Genomic DNA, 18,467 nt, shown 5'->3' with positions numbered 1-18,467 from the left:
CAACTGCGCCACCCGAGAGGCGAGCCCAGCAAGTGCGGCCGGGGGCTGGGAAGAGAGCCCACCCGAGCCAGGGAGCCGAAAGGGGCCCACGTTTCCCAGGGTTGCGGTAGCAGCCCCAGATCGCACTCTACGTTAGACACTCGCACGTGCGTACCACTCCCCCGCCGCCCAGCGCCTTACGAGCGGCGCTGGGACCCCCACCTTCATTTGTACGGGGACGTCACGGGTCGCGCGCGCGGGGACTGAGGGGGCGGGGCTGATCCGCGCGCCTGCGCGCTGCGCCCGGCGGGCGTGAGGGCGGGCCGCGGCGGCGGCGGCGGAACGGCGGCCACAGAGTCTGCAACAGTAACCGAGCCATGGCTGGAGCTGGCCAGCGGCGCGGGCAGGCAGCAGCCGCGGAAGGCGCAAGGGGTGCGTCAGGGGAGCCGGGGGCCTCACAATTCTAAGAAGGAGAGGGACGTGAGGGGGCCGGGGGCGGGCGGGCTGGGGGCACCGCGCTCGCCCAACGGCGCGGATCCTTTTTGGAAATTAATATTTAAAAAAAAAAAAAAGCCGAGGACGCAGAGGGGAAGGTGGGGGCAAGAGGGAAGGCGAGACACACTGAGAGGGAGACAGAGCCCCACAGTGAGAGGAAGGAAGGAAGGAAAGCAGCAGTCGCCAGCAGCCGATGTGAAGACCGGACTGCATGCGCCCTTCGCCGCCTCTGCCCGGCCTCATCGATGTTGTGTCCGCCGCCCGCTCGCCCAGATCACCATGAACGCGCAGCTGACCATGGAGGCGATCGGGGAGCTGCACGGGGTGAGCCATGAGCCGGTGCCTGCCCCTGCCGATTTGCTGGGCGGTAGCCCCCACGCGCGAAGCTCCGTGGCGCACCGCGGCAGCCACCTGCCCCCCGCGCACCCGCGCTCGATGGGCATGGCGTCCTTGCTGGACGGCGGCAGCGGCAGCGGCGATTACCACCACCACCACCGGGCCCCCGAGCACAGCCTGACCGGCCCCCTGCACCCCACCATGACCATGGCCTGCGAGACTCCCCCAGGTATGAGCATGCCCACCACCTACACCACCTTAACCCCTCTGCAGCCGCTGCCGCCCATCTCCACCGTCTCGGACAAGTTCCCCCACCATCACCACCACCACCACCACCACCACCACCCGCACCACCACCAGCGCCTGGCAGGCAACGTGAGCGGTAGCTTCACGCTCATGCGGGACGAGCGCGGGCTGGCCTCCATGAATAACCTCTATACCCCCTATCACAAGGACGTGGCCGGCATGGGTCAGAGCCTCTCTCCCCTCTCCGGCTCCGGTCTGGGCGGCATCCACAACTCCCAGCAAGGGCTCCCCCACTATGCCCACCCGGGCGCCGCCATGCCCACCGACAAGATGCTCACCCCCAATGGCTTCGAAGCCCACCACCCGGCCATGCTCGGCCGTCACGGGGAGCAGCACCTCACGCCCACCTCGGCCGGCATGGTTCCCATCAACGGCCTTCCTCCACACCACCCACACGCCCACCTGAACGCCCAGGGCCACGGGCAACTCCTGGGCACGGCCCGGGAGCCCAACCCTTCGGTAACCGGTGCGCAGGTCAGCAATGGAAGTAATTCAGGGCAGATGGAAGAGATCAATACCAAAGAGGTGGCGCAGCGTATCACCACCGAGCTTAAGCGCTACAGCATACCACAGGCCATCTTCGCGCAGAGGGTGCTCTGTCGCTCCCAAGGGACCCTCTCGGACCTGCTGCGCAACCCCAAACCCTGGAGCAAACTCAAATCCGGCCGGGAGACCTTCCGGAGGATGTGGAAGTGGCTGCAGGAGCCGGAGTTCCAGCGCATGTCTGCGCTCCGCTTAGCAGGTGAGCGGGCCAAGGAGCTGGGCGCGCGGGGAGATAAGGTATTGGGGAAGCTGAAGGGACCCAAGGAGGCAGGGAAGGAGAGAGATCTGTGCACGCTCCATCCCGTCCTCCTTTCACCGAGAGGGGGGTCCCTAGGCCTGGAAAAGCCAGAGCGTGGCTCCTGGGAGCAGACAGCCTCTTGCAAGACTCAGTGCATTGGGCCATGTGGAAGGCTCCGGGAACTGAGCAGCGCGGCCTGGGTGATTGCAGAGGAGCATTTGTGCTGGGAGACAGCGCAGGAAGCTCGCACGACCGTAGGAGGAAAGAAATCCCAGCACCTGGCTGGATACGGTCTGTGCGTCTCTTCTGGGTTTGGCACTCCAGGTTTGGGGGGCGAGAGAGGCTACGCGTGCGTGGAACTGCGCGCAGGTGCTGCCAACCAGTATCCCTGGCACATACCCGGGCGCTGTGCTGGAGCGTGCGGGAGCTGCCCGCCAATGTTTGGCTGAACTCGCTGCGGTGACCCCCCTCCCGCGCTCACTTCAGTGGCGCGGGGCGGGGTGGGGGGCTGGAGGGTGGGGAACGCACTCTGGGAGTTCCAGAAAAGGTTCCGAAGCCGCGCGGCGGTGGGTGTGTGGCGCAGACACTCCGTAAGGTTTAGCACGCACTCTGCGCTTGTGACCGGCTGTAGAGAGGGAGGCAGATCGTGCCAAGGTCCAGGTGAGGGCGGCCGAGCAACAAGGGAGCTTCTAGCTTAGCCCAGAGACCGATTTCGCTGCCGACTCGCTTAGGACTTCGCATTTTGTTTTATTCCTCTGCATGAATTTTCGTCTGAATCCCCATGCAGTGGGTGGGAGTGTGAGGGAAAAAACCAAGTCTTCGAGCAGAGGTCGCCGGGCCCAAAACCCCGAGGGCCTGGTGTTTGCGAGTTGAGCGGGAAGGTCTTGGCGGCGCTGCATAGACACAGCGCCCAGTTCCCCCAGCCTCTCCAAGCCAAGGTAAGGGGAAGGCTCTGGCCGGCCGACCGGCGGAGGGGACAACTGACCCCAGCCTGAATCACACGGGGGATTTCAAGCAGATTCAGCGACCACCTAGGGCGGAGGACAAGCGGAGAGGTAGAGCTAAGGGCAGCCGAGGTTGGACTCGGTTTGATGAGACCCGGGCTGAGTTGATTGACTCCTGGGGTACATGCTGCCACTCCCCCACCCAATCTCAGCCCGGCGCCCTAGCCTGAGTCCTGGCGAAGAAAAAGGTAAAAGCCGGAGTGAGGGCTTGTTAATTAACTGATCGTTCTCCATTAATTCGTCCCTGGAGAACGAGAGACAGTCAATCCGCGCAGAGCCGGGGGCACTGAGCCGTTTCACAGTCTAAAATCAAAGCAAGAGGCCAGGGCCCCCTCCCCCACATCGTGCGGGCCAATGAGAAGCTAGAGGGAAGCGGGTGCCGGCGTCCCCGCGAGCCTGCGACTCCAGCCGGATGCGACCCAAAGCAGTCCTGGGGTCTGGGTTCTTCTGGCCTCCCTGCTGGAGCTCCGCACCGTCTGAGCCTCTGCCCCGCCAGGTTTTTCAGTCCAACCCCGCGCTCGTTGGCTCCAAAGTCCCCACGAGGACTCTTGCAGCCTGAGCCCAGAAGCCAGGAGAGGCTGGGATAAGGGGACGGGAGGGGGGAGGTTGACCGGGTACCCTCTGGGGCCCCCGCAATTCCACTCTCTAGCTTGTGTGCAGCCACCAGATCGCCCCCATCCCATGGGTAGACCGAGACCCGAGGGCAGCCGAAGTTCTGGAAGGGACGGCCGAAAAGGCTATTCCTCTCCCTGACTGATACGCCTATGCCGGCGTCCAAGGTAGTCAGTGCCCTTTCACACGCACACGCCAGCCTCGAGCCCGGTTTCAGGACTTTTTACCGAGGCAGTGCACACACAAGCAGGTTAGTGGGGCTGGGGGGAATGGAGGGAGGGGATGCAAATGGAGAGCCGTCCCCCGCCCCCGTCCCCAGGGAAGCTCGTTCCAAACCCCCCACCTCCTCAAGGCGCTTGCTCAGGACTTAAATGACTCTCCTCCCCCACTGCCTCCTATCGTTCCCTCGAAAGACACTGATAAATTAGGTTCAGGGACGACCCCGGGGCCCTGGAAACCCGCCTTAGCGCCCTGCCCTGTACGAGCGCCCTCTCACCTCCTCGCATGGGCAGCCCTAGTACTGCTACCTGCACACGGGAAGTGCTGTGGGCGTACCCGCCCGGGCTCACGGGACCCAGGAGGTTATCGAAGGGGCCGCTGCCTGGCACCCAGCAGCGCGTAGAGAGTCATGCCCAGCCTTTGGACAGAGGCGCGTGGCCTTTTCCTCGAAAAAAAAAAAAGGAAAATCGGTGACTCTGGCGGGACGTGAGTTTGGCGCCAAACCCCCAGCGAACTCTTTATCCTAAGACCCGGATGCGGAGTCGTCTCTCCCATTTTCCTTTCTTTAACTTCATTAAAGGGGTGGGGCGGGCTGGGATGAGCGCGCGTGCGGAGCCAGACGGGATCAATCCCATTACGCAGCAAGAGCCAAGACTTGTTGTTAAGTCGCCGAAGAACAACGAGACGTCCCGTTAACATTTTAATTTAGGGGGGGGGCGAAGCGAGGCCGTTTCCTGAACCATTCAAATGACCTCTGGTAGGCCCTGACTGCAGGTGACTAAAAACGGATTGCAGGGCATGTTGGACGCAGCTGTGAGACATTGCTCCCTCCTCTCCACTGCCAGCTCCCGTGCACGGAGGGAGGTGCCACTTGCAGCTCTTGCTCGCCGTTGCACTCAAAGACCCCTCAAACTCGTTTCTACCCCATGCGAGGCAAGGCCCATCGCGGTCGGCTCCTTCGCTGAGTAGCGGGAGGGTGGCTTCTTCATGCCCCTCCTGGTACCCCAGGTTCCGTACAGCCCGGTGTGGAGGGTCAAAACCCTCCGCCCGCCCGCGGCAGCCTGTTTGGAGAGGCGCTTTCTCTCCACGAAATTACATCGGCTGGCGGACGACGGGAGACAGGCGGAAATTCTCACCAAATTAACTACCTTTAAAAAATCAATATATGTTCCCTCAATGTAACACTTGCTGCTTCCCCATTAAAGTGCAGCGCAACCAGGCTCACGCTGCGTCTCATCCCAGGTGGGGAGGGTGGGCTGGGCGGGTGGGTGGGTGCCCCGCCTCTGACGTGGGCGCCTATTAAGACGCTGGGAGATTAGCTTCCAATTAAAGATTCCAGAAGGCTCCGGCCTCAGTAGGGGAGCTGCCAGCGCAGGAAGAGGCTGCCACTGCACACCCACCAGCGGGTGCTGCAAAGACCCAGCAGGCGAGGCCCGGGATCGGGCAGGGGTGGGTGCTGCGCCGCTTCGACCCTGCGGTACCTGGAGGCGAAGAAACCTCCCAGCGGCGGCGCCAGAGAGCCAGACGTGTCTCCAGCACCCGGGACTGCGCCTGTTTCCGGGACGGGATTTGCCCCAGGACCACCCGGGGATCGGGGAGCGAGGGGAGGAGGGGCAGTCTGACCAGGAGGTGGCCATGAGAAAGTCTCGCCCGGACCAACATGGGCCATGTTTGCCATAAGTGGCCTTGCTGCCTGGTTGATTGATAACTAACTGGCTCCCGCGCAAGTCCATTTGCTTTTTGTTAATATTTATACCAACGGGTGACATTTCAACTGTCCCCTCACTTCTCTGGGCCATGGGAGCCAAGCAGAAGGAGTTCGATGCTGGGCCCTGGGAACTCCGCTTCTCCAATCCTCGAAGACTCTGGGCCGGGAGAAAAGCCACAACTGGGCGTGTGGGATGGAGGAACTGGAAGGGTTCCTGGGCCCAAGAGTCGGAGGAGAAGGTGCCAAGTGGACTGGTCCCCCGCCACGCCCGGCGTCTCTGCGGGGCGGTTCTCGGGCAGTGCAGCTGCTCTCAGCCGGCTGCGGCCCGAACAAAGGGCCCGCGGGGCGCTGCCGACAGCGTCCGCCTAGCAGCCTGGGGGCGATGGGGGCTGGCTGCCCCGGAGGAGAGCCACCTCCGAAGCTTTATGGTAGAGTCCTCCCAGCGTGGCCTGGGGGCCAGCCAGTCGTCAGGCGGAGGCCGAGGAGTTCCAGAGTCCCCTAACCAACTCAGGCCTAAGGGTCGCCCGTGCTCCCGGAGAGTTGGCTAGGGACCCCCGCCCACACACACACACACACACACACACACACACACACACACACAGACACACACACACGCCAGCCGAATAGGTCTGGCTCTTGGGGACAAGCGCCAGAAAGCTCTTCGTGGGCCTTTCTCACAGCCCATGTCTGACCCCTGGAGGGTGTGTAGCAACAGTTCTCTCTTGCGGTTCCCATTGGGGAGCACAAACCCCAGGGAGGAGAGGAAGGGGCACATGGAGTTAAGAAGTGTGCATGTGGTGAAGGTTGGAGCAGAGAGTTTGACTAGAGTGGAGGAGACCTGCTGCTGTGGCTTGAGGAGGCCTGATGGTTATTTTGTGGTGACCTGGTGTCAGAACATCGAGCACAGCTGCCTGAGACAATAAACCCTGCGGCCTGTCCCGAGGGTGGTTGGCTCTCCCGCCAGCGAATGCAGCCCCAGGCCCTTTGGAAGCACCCAGAGGGCGATCGGGGTCAGTAGAGACCCAGTCCTGCCGTCGCTGTTTTGCAGCTGGCACTTGGGACGGTCTGTGCCAACAATAGCATGGTTGTGTTGTAGCAGCAAAGCGACTCAAAGCCCAGGCTGCATCTTTCTTTATCTTCAAGCGCTCAGAGCACCACGGGAAGCTAAACTCTTGCCCTCACTGATGGACTCATTTTCCCCAGTAGCTGTGCATGCCCCCTGCAGGCCGCAAGGCCAGGCACCCAGCAAGCCTCCGCGGTTCAACCCGCTGCGGAGAGGAGAGGCTTTGTTTTTAGAACATTGATGTCTTAGTGATTTTCAAAATGAAAACTATTTTGACAGGTAGAGAGTGTAGTGGAGGGAGAGAAGGATACCTAGTGGATCTGTCTTGCTCCTAAACAATTCCTGGGTATTACCCCACTGATGAGACAAAATTGCCATCCCCCCAAATTATACCCCAACTCTAACCTCTCAAGATGCATGTTTGGAAATTATATCCAAATTATCCTTTTGCTGGCATGTTTTTGTTTGAGACTATCAGGGTCACAGTAGAGAAGGTGACCCTGGCAGTCTGAAATGGGAGGTTGGGGCTCGGGGTGTAGTGAAGGCAGGGTGGATTAGCGTTCCCTTTGTTGTTTCCCCTTCCAGCTAACTGATGGGAGTTAGAAGGCTGCCCTGAGGCTCTGAGCTTGAAGGTCTTTGTTTGCTGTCTGGTGGGGTGGGTCAAAGGGCTCTGGGAGGCCTAGAGGCCTGGAGCCCTGGTGCGGCGTCAGGACCCTGGACAGGGCCTAGCCAGGCCTGTTGCCTAGGTTTCTCTTGCCCCTGGAGGGTGGCTAGGATGGCTTTGAACAGTTGTGATGAGGAAACAAAAACTAACAGCTAATATTTCAAAGTTTATGAGAAATCGTGAGGCCCCACCAGTAGCATACACGGGCACAGTCAAGTAATGGAAAAGATCAAACCTATCCTCGTCGATCAGGTGGTTGATCTTTTTCCTCCCTTCCCAGCAGCTTTCTGTGTGCCTCTGAGTCCACGGGCACACCTGCTTATACAATCGGAATTCGAGTCCCTATGGGTGTGACAGGGGTTGGATCATTAAGCTAAAACGTTCAATTCAGTCCCTTTGATCCGTGCTGGGGAAAATCTATAGTCATCTCTAATCTACAAGGTCTTTAAGGAGGTTGTTACATGAGCGGTTTTGATGTCATCATTTCCACATTCGTGGCAAATTCAGCTAATCAAACAGACGCTGCTACCCAAAGTTCTCAGAAGAAATAGTTCTTACAGAGTATATCGGTAAAATTTATTCTTGATTTTCTTGTAAGAAAGAAAATCCTCAAGTCTAATGAAGGTGAGTAATTAAAAAGGAGGTTCTCAGGTGTCTTGTTCCTCAAAATCCATAGTTAGAAGCCTTGCCCTTCAAGTAAGAGTGCTCAGTGCTCTTTGTAAATTCCACATATTGGAATAGTTAAACACCAATTTAATATTTTAAGTCAACCAAGGAGCCTTGACGGATTGGATGAGAAGTGACTAGTCTCATTTCAGTCCCCTTGAAAACAGCAGTTTCCACACTCTTGGCAAGATTGAATTGTCCCCAACCTAGGGTAGCAACAGAAGGAGGGTCTTATTGAAGTCACGGTAGTTAGAGGATAGACTTCCTATAATCTTGGATAAAGGATTCAACAAGTATTCATTAAATACTATTTTCATTTTGTGTGTACTTAAATAAGACGGGTAAGCACGTTTGGGAGAAGAAAGCCACATTATTTTTATGTGAAAAGTGTTAGCCTCACAGAGTTTAGTAAAAAGGAAAAAACTGATTTCTAATGTGAATGAATTTAGTGCAAAATCATAAATTCCTGTCTTCTATCAACAGATTTGCACAGACTTTTATTTTAATACAAGTATGTTAATACTAATGAAGCTTAATTTTCTTCTGAGATTGGCTTAGAGGACCAGACCAATCACAGGGCAATCTTATTATTTTGATACAAACATATAAATTTATGTCTTATCACAGGGTCTTGCTATAGAATCATCCACATTATGTTCCTCCCAAAAGATGTTACATTATCATAAAGTTGGAACAAATTAGCTTCTAGAAATTTTCTTCTCCTTTAGGTGAGACAATCTGATAAGATAACAGCTGAACAGAACCAGACCTTGAAGTACAACCCTCACATTTGTCTTGGCAAGTGATAAGTCAATTGATAAGGAAGGAGTTTGTGTCCATTGTGTACATTTTATTAGTCAGGTACTGTGCTAGGCACACAGATGTTCTCATTTAATACTCACTGTCTGTGCCAGTGGCTCCCAAATCTTGCTATGCATTGGAATCATTTAAGGATCTTTTAAAAAAAAAATGATTCCTGGCTAAAACCTCAAATATTCTGGCATTAGTAGTATAGGGCATGACCTGGGCACTAGGATATTTCAGAGCTCTGAGGTGATTTTAATGCGCAGCACAGTTCGGGAGCTGCTAGTTTACAGGGCAATTACCATTATTTTTCCTGTTTCTCTGTTCAATGAGGTTGAATAACTTACCTGTGGTAACACAGCTGGAAATCACTGAGACCCTGAACTCAGCTTTCCCAGCTCAAAGCCCAGAACACCCTTACCCTCCATCCTGTGCCTCGATTATGGGTGCAAGTCCACTAGGTCAGTGGACCCAGAATGTGGAAATGTCTGATCCACTGTCATAAACACCAATCTGGAAAGTCTCTGCATAGTAAGGTCTCGAAATTAGAGAATGTGTGTCTTCCCTCTGGGACTCTCAAAGAGAGTTATTTGTGGAAACTTATTTCTTTTTTACTCAAGACTTATAAGAGAGACTTTTTATTGCTCTCTTTTGAGGAAGCAGCCAGAGGGAATGTGAGGCAGTCACAGAGCTAGACCTGGAACCCAAGTCTCTCTATCCATTTGTTCACTTAAACAATTATTCACAGGCAAGACCCATCTCATTAGATGTGTTCTGTGGGTAGGACTGATCCATTGAGAGCCAGCCTCGAGGAGGGCCCAAAGGCCCAAACCTCCCATTCTTTCAGGCATTGGTGTTCTGATCTGCACTTGCACAGCAATTATATTTCTTGGCTTCACATCAGTGCCTGTCTTGCTATTCCAAGCTTGCCTGTTACTCATGTTTTAGGACTCTGCACTAAAAAATAATAAATTGACTTAAACTCTGTATATATGTTGGCAATCATCCAGAGGGCAACTTACAATTTCCCTCAAGCACCGCGAGTTTCCAGTTACCCATGCGTTTCTCATCTGTCTTTGCATATGCCATAGGGTACGCAGAATCGACAGTTTCTGAAATCGCTGCTCTCATTTTGCATCTGGTGATGACCTCGTAGTCCCAAAGAGAGGTTATCAAAGGAACATAATAAACTCTATGCTTTTCTCTTTCTTTCCTGATGTCTTCTAAAACAGATCAATGGGGGAAATTAAATAAATAAACGAGCGAAGCGCGCCACCTAGTGACCCGTGTGCTCACTGCAGGTGAAGTGCGTGAGAGGAGTGGCTAACGCGATTCAAGTATTGATGGAGTCACAAAAATCGTTCATTAAGGCAATTTAATCTTTACTATTAAATGTCCTTTCAATTCATTTAGGGTAATTAAGATGCAGTTAAAGTGATTAAATTCTAATTACTTATGCTAGACAAAGACATATTTGTCACACTAATGCGGTTAACTAAGGACTCAGAAAGTTAACATTTACTTCAAATGATGCAACTGGAAAAATCAGTTCCTCTTTTCATCATTAATCCAGTGAGCTGGGTGATTATGTAATGGCACTACAAGCTCATTAAATAGGGGAAGTGCTGATTAAAATGACTGCTGGGAGGAAAACCTGAACCAGGAGTACCTCAGTACCGTTTGGTCAGCATTCCTAGCAAAATTACTTGGTGTCCTTTCCCTCCAAGCCCGCCCGCCGCCCCAAAGCAATAAGCAGCTCCTGAGTCTTATCCTGACATTAAAAGAAGGATGCCTCTTGGAAAGCTTTTATTGCCAGGCTGCCGACATTGTTAAACCAAAGATATTTTCAAATGGTAAATGGATTCTTGGGGTAGAGAGGAGCAAGGCATTTGGGCAAGGGAGGTGGAGGGAGGGGTCCCTGTAGGAAACAGCTCCAGGATGAAGATTTCCACTGCAGGCTTTCGAAGCCACTCTCCTTCACACAGACACCCTTCCTATTAGGCAGTCTTCCTCCCCTCCCCAGTTGCATGTTTACTGCTTCGTATATGGGGACAGATTCCTCTGTACACATCATGCCTCTTATGCACACTCTGAAGAACACTAAGTACCTCAGCTGCAAACTGGTCTCTTTTCAGAGTTTTCCAACATTCACAAGTAAAGGCATCTAAGATTATATACCATCGGGTTACTGAGGCTCTTTTGCCATAATATCCACAAACAGTTCCCAGCCTCCTACGATAGGTTAATTTTGAGTACTCAGAAGAGGAGGATGAATTGAAATTTCACTGCATTTGAAGTTTGCCTTCCTCATAAAATGGCTTCTTAAGCCCACGCCTATCATTTGCCTGGGGGGGGTGATCCAAGGATGAGGATGATCCGTCAAAAAATTGGGAATTAATTTCCCCAGGAGATCAGTGTCTTTTAATACTGTTAAATTTGCCTATTGAAAACCATTACTATGGAGAGTGCATCTTTCCCCTGTTTTTCCCATTGAAATTCAGTATTACTGTTTACTTCACAAGAAGCTGAAGTTATCAAATTCATCAGTCACGGAAGTCAAACAACTACCTCTTAAAGATAAATTGGCAGTTATTTGAATATTTACGGAGTCATTTTTAATTTACTAGATTGTGTTATCTTAAATTACTAAACCAAATAAACACATTTTTTTTAAAAAACCCTAGACTAAGAAATGAGAGCCCCAGAGACAGGTTCTTGTACTAATTAGCTCTGTGAACTTGTCATTTAACCTTCCTGGGTCTCAGTCTCCTTAAATGTAGAATGAAGGATTTGGCCTTAGAGTCCTTCCAGATCCCACATTCTATGAATGATTGCCTTCTGTGATGACTGTGTATCCATGACAGTCTCTTTTCTCAATTTAATGCTCTGTCCCAAAGTCAGGATTCAACAAGGTGTAAGTCCCTGGGGCCCATCTCTTGGGCAGAGTCTCAGATCAGGCTCTCCTATCAGATGGCCAGAAGGAAACAGCCTTTCCAGTCAGGAGCACTGCCTTCTGGCACAAAAATATTGCAGCTTGAGGTTACAATACCTGTGTTGGTGAGGATATGGCTCATCAGGAATTCATGCACTGCTGGTGGGGATGTAAATTGCCACCGTTGCTTCAAAAGATAATTTGGCTTATAAACCTGAACCCACAGCTGAACGAAGTCTACCCCTTGGTATATACCCTAGATAAGCTCACAGGTGCTCCTGAAGATGAGTACAAGGGTGGTCTGTAACAACGTTGCTCCTAAGAACAAACAACCAGAAACATCCCAAATGTCCACTGACGAGGAGTGCAGGAATAAACTGTGATGTATTCATATAATGCAGGAGTATATTGGAGTGATGAAAATGAATGAGCCACAGCTATACACAACAGCATAGTTGAGTCTTAGGAACAGTGTTGAATTTCTTTTTAAAAAAAAAAAAAACAAAAACAAGCTATAGAAAATCACACCAGAACAATACCATTTTTACAAGGCTTAAAAGCAAGAAATGCTAAACAACTTATTGTTTAGAGATACGTAAGTATGTGGAAAAAACAAACTAATAATAAACTCAAGTTCCTAAGAGTGGTACCTCCAGTAGGGAAAGGCTAGAGATAAAAGGAGAGAACACCCTTGTAGCTTCGCAGACAGCAGATGTTCTAGTTCTTTTGTCAGGTGCTGCCTTCACCAGTGTTCATTTTGTTCCTGTACTTCCTATCTTAAATATACGTGTTTTGTAAGAGGTAAATATTATTTAATTTTAACTTTGGGGAGGAAAAAGATTGTTTCTGTCTGATTCCCCAACCCGAACAACTTGGACCAAATAAACCCCAGGACATTTGAGTTGTCATTTACACAGTTGTTAGCCCTGTACTAAATGTCAGCTCTCTTAGGAATTATATCTGGCCAACTGTGGACAGGGCATAAGATGTGAAAGAGGAAATTTCATTAGATATGGAAAGAGTGGTTTTTTTTCTTTATTCATTTGAGTACAGCTATGACAGTGCTGTGCTCAGTACTGGGGATGTACTGAGCACAGACAAGTCTTTTGGAGCTCATAGTCTAGTGGGGAAGAGAGACAAATAGCTTGGTTGCTTTTTTTGTGCCAAGAAGGAACAGTTTAGGGTGTGATGAAGGAATAGTTTTGAAGATCTGGAAAAAAAAAAAAAACAGGACTTGGTCAGAATTGGGGAAAGAGGTTTTCAGGCAGAGGGAACAATAGCATGTGTGGATGCCGTGGCTAAAACCCCTTTGCAGAAGATTTCTTGGATCCGAATTATTGTATAGCTGGAAGCTTGTTTCTTCCCCAGCACAGCTGAGTGAAACGATGCCTTCCCATCAGTAACAAAAGCGTTCTCCAAGGCTGTAGTTTTTTGTAGTGGGGAGGGGTGGGCGGAGAGTTTCATATTCCTCAAATCAGATTGGTGGCAGAGAGGTGGCAAGAAAATATATGCTGATTAAAAAGCCTCCCAGGTGATTCTACGATAACTCCAAGTTGATAATTAGAGTATTGATATTGAGCACTACTATGTATAAAATAGATAAACAACAAGGACCTACTGTATAGCCCAGGGAACTATATTCAATAGATTGTAATAACCTGTAATGGAAAAGAATCTGAAAAATAATATATACATATATATATATATATATATATATATGTATAACTGAATCACTTTGCTGTACACCAGGAACTAACACAACATTGTAAATCAATTATACTTCTATTAAAAAAAGAATATTGATATTGAGAATTTAAGAGCAAATGACTTATATTTTTGCCCCTTTGTTATTTATTTTACCCTTTTTCTGGAATAACCTATAGTTCCATAGCTTTATGTATATTTTTTAATGATACACAATATATATAAATATTATATCATTTTATAATGTTTTACTTCTTTTATCTCTTTTGAGGTTAAAAGTTCACTCAAAAATTCAGTATTCCTAATTACTCAGCCATAAAAAGAAACGAAATTGAGTTATTTGTAGTGAGGTGGATGGACCTAGAGACTGTCATACAGAGTGAAGTAAGTCAGAAAGAGAAAAACAAATATCGTATGCTAACACATATATATGGAATCTAAAAATAAAAAATGGTTCTGAAGAACCTAGGGACAGGACAGGAAGAAAGACACAGACGTAGAGAATGGACTTGAGGACACATGGAGGAGGAAGGGTAAGCTGGGACAAAGTGAGAGAGTGGCATGGACATATATAAACTACCAAATGTAAAATAGATAGCTAGTGGGAAGCAGCCACATAGCACAGGGAGAGCAGCTCAGTGCTTTGTGACCACCTAGATGGGTGGGATAGGGAGGGTGGGAGGGAGGGAGATGCAAGAGGGAAGAGATATGGGGATATATGTATATGTATAACTGATTCACTTTGTTATAAAGCAGAAACTAACACACCATTGTGAAGGAATTATACTCCAATAAAGATGTTAAAAAAAAATTCAATATTCCTATAAGAATGATTGTGTCCATACTTTCCTCCATCTGAAAAACTCTTACTGTTCTCTGGGTCCTTACTACTCAGTGTGGTCCCCAGACCAGCAGCAGAACATGTAAGAAATGCAGACTCTCAGGTTCCACCCCAAACCTACTGAATCTGAACCTGCACCTTGACAAGATCCCTAGGAGATTCATGTGCACATTCAAGTCACTGAGGGTCATATTACATCATTCAGAAGGTCCATTTTCCTTCATTTGCCCTCAGGCTGATGGAGTACCTCCTATGTGAAGGGCGCTGGGCTAAGTACTGGGGCTCAAAAGAGGCACAACGTGCCGTATCCTGGAGGAGCTCACGGGAGGATGTGTGCGGGGAAACAAATACTTACAATGTCCTTGATGAGTGCTGGGATAGGCAGGAAAACAGTTATGTGGGAGCAGGGAGGGAACTGGAAAGAAGGCTGAAAAGAGAGTACATAGGATCTTGTATGCCTGTGCCATCCAAGGGACTTGGGTCTGTGACAGCAGGAGCTGAAGGAAGTTGTGGCCTCTAGTAGAGTGAAGTTGTCAGGCTTGTGCTTTTGAAAGGCAGCATAGTGTGAGCCAATAGGAGACGTAGCAGCAGCAGGGGACTAGCTAGGAGGGTGGCAATAGATGATGAGGGTCGGGTTGCATGCCATTGTCAGCAGAGATGGAGAAAATATATATTCTTTTTCAGATTCTTTTCCATTATAGGTTACTACAAGACACTGAATATAGATCCCCATGCCATACAACAGTTCCTTGCTGTTCATCTATTTTATATTTTGTAGTGTGTATCTGTTAATCCCAAACTCCTAATTTATCTCCCCTTCCCACCCCATTATCCCCTTTGGTAGTCATAAATTTGTTTGCCATGTCTGTGAGTCTATTTCTGTTTTGTAAAGAACTTTATTTGTATCATTTTTTAGATTCCACATATAAGCGATATCGTGATATTGTCTTTCTCTGTCTGACTTACTTCACTTAATATGATAATCTCTAGGTCCATCCATGTCGCTGCAGATGACGTTATTTCATTCTTCTTTATGGCTGAGTAATATTCCATTGTATATCTACACCACATTTTCTTTATCCATTCATCTGTCAGTGGACATTTAGGTTGCTTCCATGTCTTGGCTATTGTAAATAGTGCTGCAATTAACATAGGGGTGCATGTATCTTTTCAAATTAGAGTTTTCTCCAGATATATGCCTAGGAGTGGATTGCAGGATTATATGATAACTGTATTTTTAGTTTTTTAAGGAACCTCCATCTGTTCTCCATAGTGGCTGCACCAATTTACATTTCCACCAGCAGTGCAAGAGGGTTCCTTTTTCTCCACACCCTCTCCAGCATTTATTATTTGTAGACTTTTTAATGATGGTCCAGTGCCTTTTAAAAATAACTTCTTTGTAAAATTATTACTACTCATCAAGAAAAAAGGTGACAAGAATCACCCATAATACCCCCAAACAGAGATAACCCCCCTTTTGTGAATATCTTTCCAATCTCTTCTCAATGGGATGATCCATACATACTATAACTTTTTAAATTAAAAATCCCATGTTATTAAATTTATGATAGAATATTTGAAAATACATAAAAGAAAAATGGAGACAATAAAACCCCCTGGTAATTCCACCATTTCTGCCCCCTCCCAAATACCTCACGAGGAGCACTTATTCATTTAGCAGATATGTATAGACAGGGTGTTTACAGTTTGCAAGACAGCAAAGAGGTCAAAGCCCTCCCTCTGCTCCTGGAGCGCTCTGGATCAAAAAGCTTTCTGCACATTTTATGTTTTACAGCTATGCTATAATTTAACCAATCCCCTATTTTTGGATGCTTAGTTGGTCCATAAATTGATTGGGCAAACATAAATTTTATGACTATATAATATTTTAGAAGCATCATAACTTACATAACCTCTCCAACAACCTTTCATTGGACATTTCAATGATTTCAAGTTTTTTGTTTTGTTTTGTTTTTGCTATTATCAGTCAATGGCACAGCAGTCAGCAACATACACAGAACTTTTCTGAATATTTGTTTTCCTCTTTCAAAAATAATTTTTCTCTTATAACTTTGGAAAATATGAAACACTATAAACAATATGACAGGATCAAATCATCCATAATCCCATAACCCAGAGATGATACCTGTTTATGTGTCAGTTTGTTTCCTTCTAGCTTTTTTAAAGTACGTAAATAAGATACATTTTTAATTTTTATTTTTCACAAAATTGAGCTCATAAAGAATTTACAGTCAAACTTATCTCAGTGTCATTAAATATTATTCAAAAGCATGATTTAAGAAAATTTTATTTGGAAGTTTTTTTCAAATTTTTCAAAAGGTGCAAAAATAAAATAAGAACATAAACCATTTACCCACCAGTTGACCAGTTGTTAACATTTTGCCCCATTTGCTTTATCATTTGTGCACACACGCATGCTCTCTCTCTCTCTCTCTCAATCTCTCTTTCTCTCTCGCTCTCAAATGCACAGAATTTTTTTCCATGAACCGTTTCAGAGTACGTTACATACATCATGACCCCTCACCCCTACATACTTTAGAATGTATTTCCACGAGTATGAACCTTCCCTTCTGTAGCCACAGCTCACTTTTGTCCAGTGACCCAGTAATGTCCTTCACAGCATTGTTCTCCAGGAGAGGATCCAGTCTGGGATTAAGTTTCATATCTCTTCTTTTCTTTAATCCTAAACATTTCCACAGCCTTTTTTAACCTTTTATAACATCGAAATGTTTGAAGAATATAGTCCCCACTTTAAAAAAAAAAAAAGATATTTCTCATTTTATGTTTATCTGATGTTTCCTCGTGATTAGATTGAGGTGGTGCTTTCTTGCCCAGAAAGCTGCATGGGTGAGGTGTGTCCTTCTCAGGGGATCACATCTGGAGGCCCATGAAGTCTGTCTGTCTCCCACTTAACTGGAGAGTTAATTTTGATCACTTGGTCGAGGTGTTGCCTAATTTCTCCACTGTATAATCACATTTTTTTTCTCTCTCTTACAACTAATAAGCAGTCTGTGGGGAGATACTTTAAGATTATGCAAATATCCTACTCCTCATCAAAATTCCCCACAGATTTAGCATCTATTGATTCTTGCCTGAGCTGTTTATCACGACGGCTTCAAAATGATTTTCCATCTCCGGCACTCCTGCCTTGTTTGACAGTCAGCTCTCAGCTTTCTTCTGTGAGCAAGAGCCCCTTCTCTCTCGTTTACTTATCCATTTGTTATTGGATAAGATTCACACATTCCTTTTTTCCCAATGGTTTCTCATTCAATTCTGTACTTACCTATTTTGGTGCTCAAACTGTCTCAGATTTGACAGTGGGAGCCCCTTTAATCTGGCTCCTGTGTTCTTGTGACTTGTTTCCATCTTTCTTTTCCTTCTCCTTCTTCTCCTCTTCCCCCTCCTCCTCCTCCTCCTTCTCCTCCATTTTTTTTTCTTTTACTTCCTGGCATCATAATAAGATGTTCCAAGATCATCTGTTACCTACCCTGTCCCAGCCCTAGAATATGCCCTTTCCTTGATGAGCCCTGGTTTATTCTGGTGGGGAATGGTATTAGAGACCAAGAAGGCCTGGTCACTAGGTGTGCTCATGGCTAGTAGCATGACTTTGTTTTTTGGCACCCTCAGAAAAATCCAGGAAAAATATGCATGTATATTTACACACACACACACCACAAATATACATATGCACTCATACATATATAATATACACGTGCACATAAACATGCTTACATACATATTTTTAAAATCATGAGTTCGCACAAGTACCTCCACATCTAATTGCAATATATCCCCGTAGGATTTCTTCTTGCCTACCCTCATTCCATAATTGTGTGTCCTTTCCTCTACAGTGAGAACCCTGGCACTCAATAACATATCCACCCCCCAGCACACACGCACACTTACTCATTTGCTCAATCCTAAAATAATTTCAAAATTGCTTCACCCATACCCGTAAAATAAACAAACCTGCTAAAAAATTTTTCTGTAACATTCATTTTCAATTCTTCCTCCATACATATGCCCCAACATCACTTGGGAACTTGCTAGAAATACTGCTGATTCAGAAACTCAGGGGAAGAGCCCAGTAATCTGTCTTCTTACAGGCTCTCTAAATGATTCTAAAGCATACTAAAGTTTGAGAAGCACAGCCTGAAATATGCAGAACAGGTTTGTGATATGTTTGTGTGTGTGTGTGTGCCTTTGTGCCAACATGTTATTATGTAAAATAATACTTTAAAAGATCCTAAATGTAACAACCATGAAACAGGTACAGTGCAGACTAATCACAGCCTTTTGTCAGCATGCGTGTGGAGGTGTGATGTAAAAGAA

General features: G+C 48.0%; 1 protein-coding gene across 1 annotated transcript in view; it reads left to right on the top strand.

The window, feature by feature from the left end:
- Window positions 1-519: 519 nt before the first annotated feature.
- Window positions 520-18,467, top strand: part of ONECUT1 (one cut homeobox 1) — a 38,344-nt gene continuing 20,396 nt past the window's right edge. Inside the window, exon 1 of the mRNA XM_082388160.1 lies at window positions 520-1,858. Within this exon, the coding sequence (XP_082244286.1) occupies window positions 754-1,858 (1,105 nt within the window). The 5' untranslated portion in view covers window positions 520-753. The remainder of the gene's footprint in view (window positions 1,859-18,467) is intronic.

The sequence above is a fragment of the Balaenoptera borealis genome, assembly GCF_965194805.1.
Source record: "Balaenoptera borealis genome assembly, chromosome: 3".
NCBI classification, from domain to species: domain Eukaryota; kingdom Metazoa; phylum Chordata; class Mammalia; order Artiodactyla; family Balaenopteridae; genus Balaenoptera; species Balaenoptera borealis.
The sequence above is the reverse complement of the archived record's forward strand: the minus strand, read 5'-3'. Positions and strand labels throughout refer to the sequence as shown.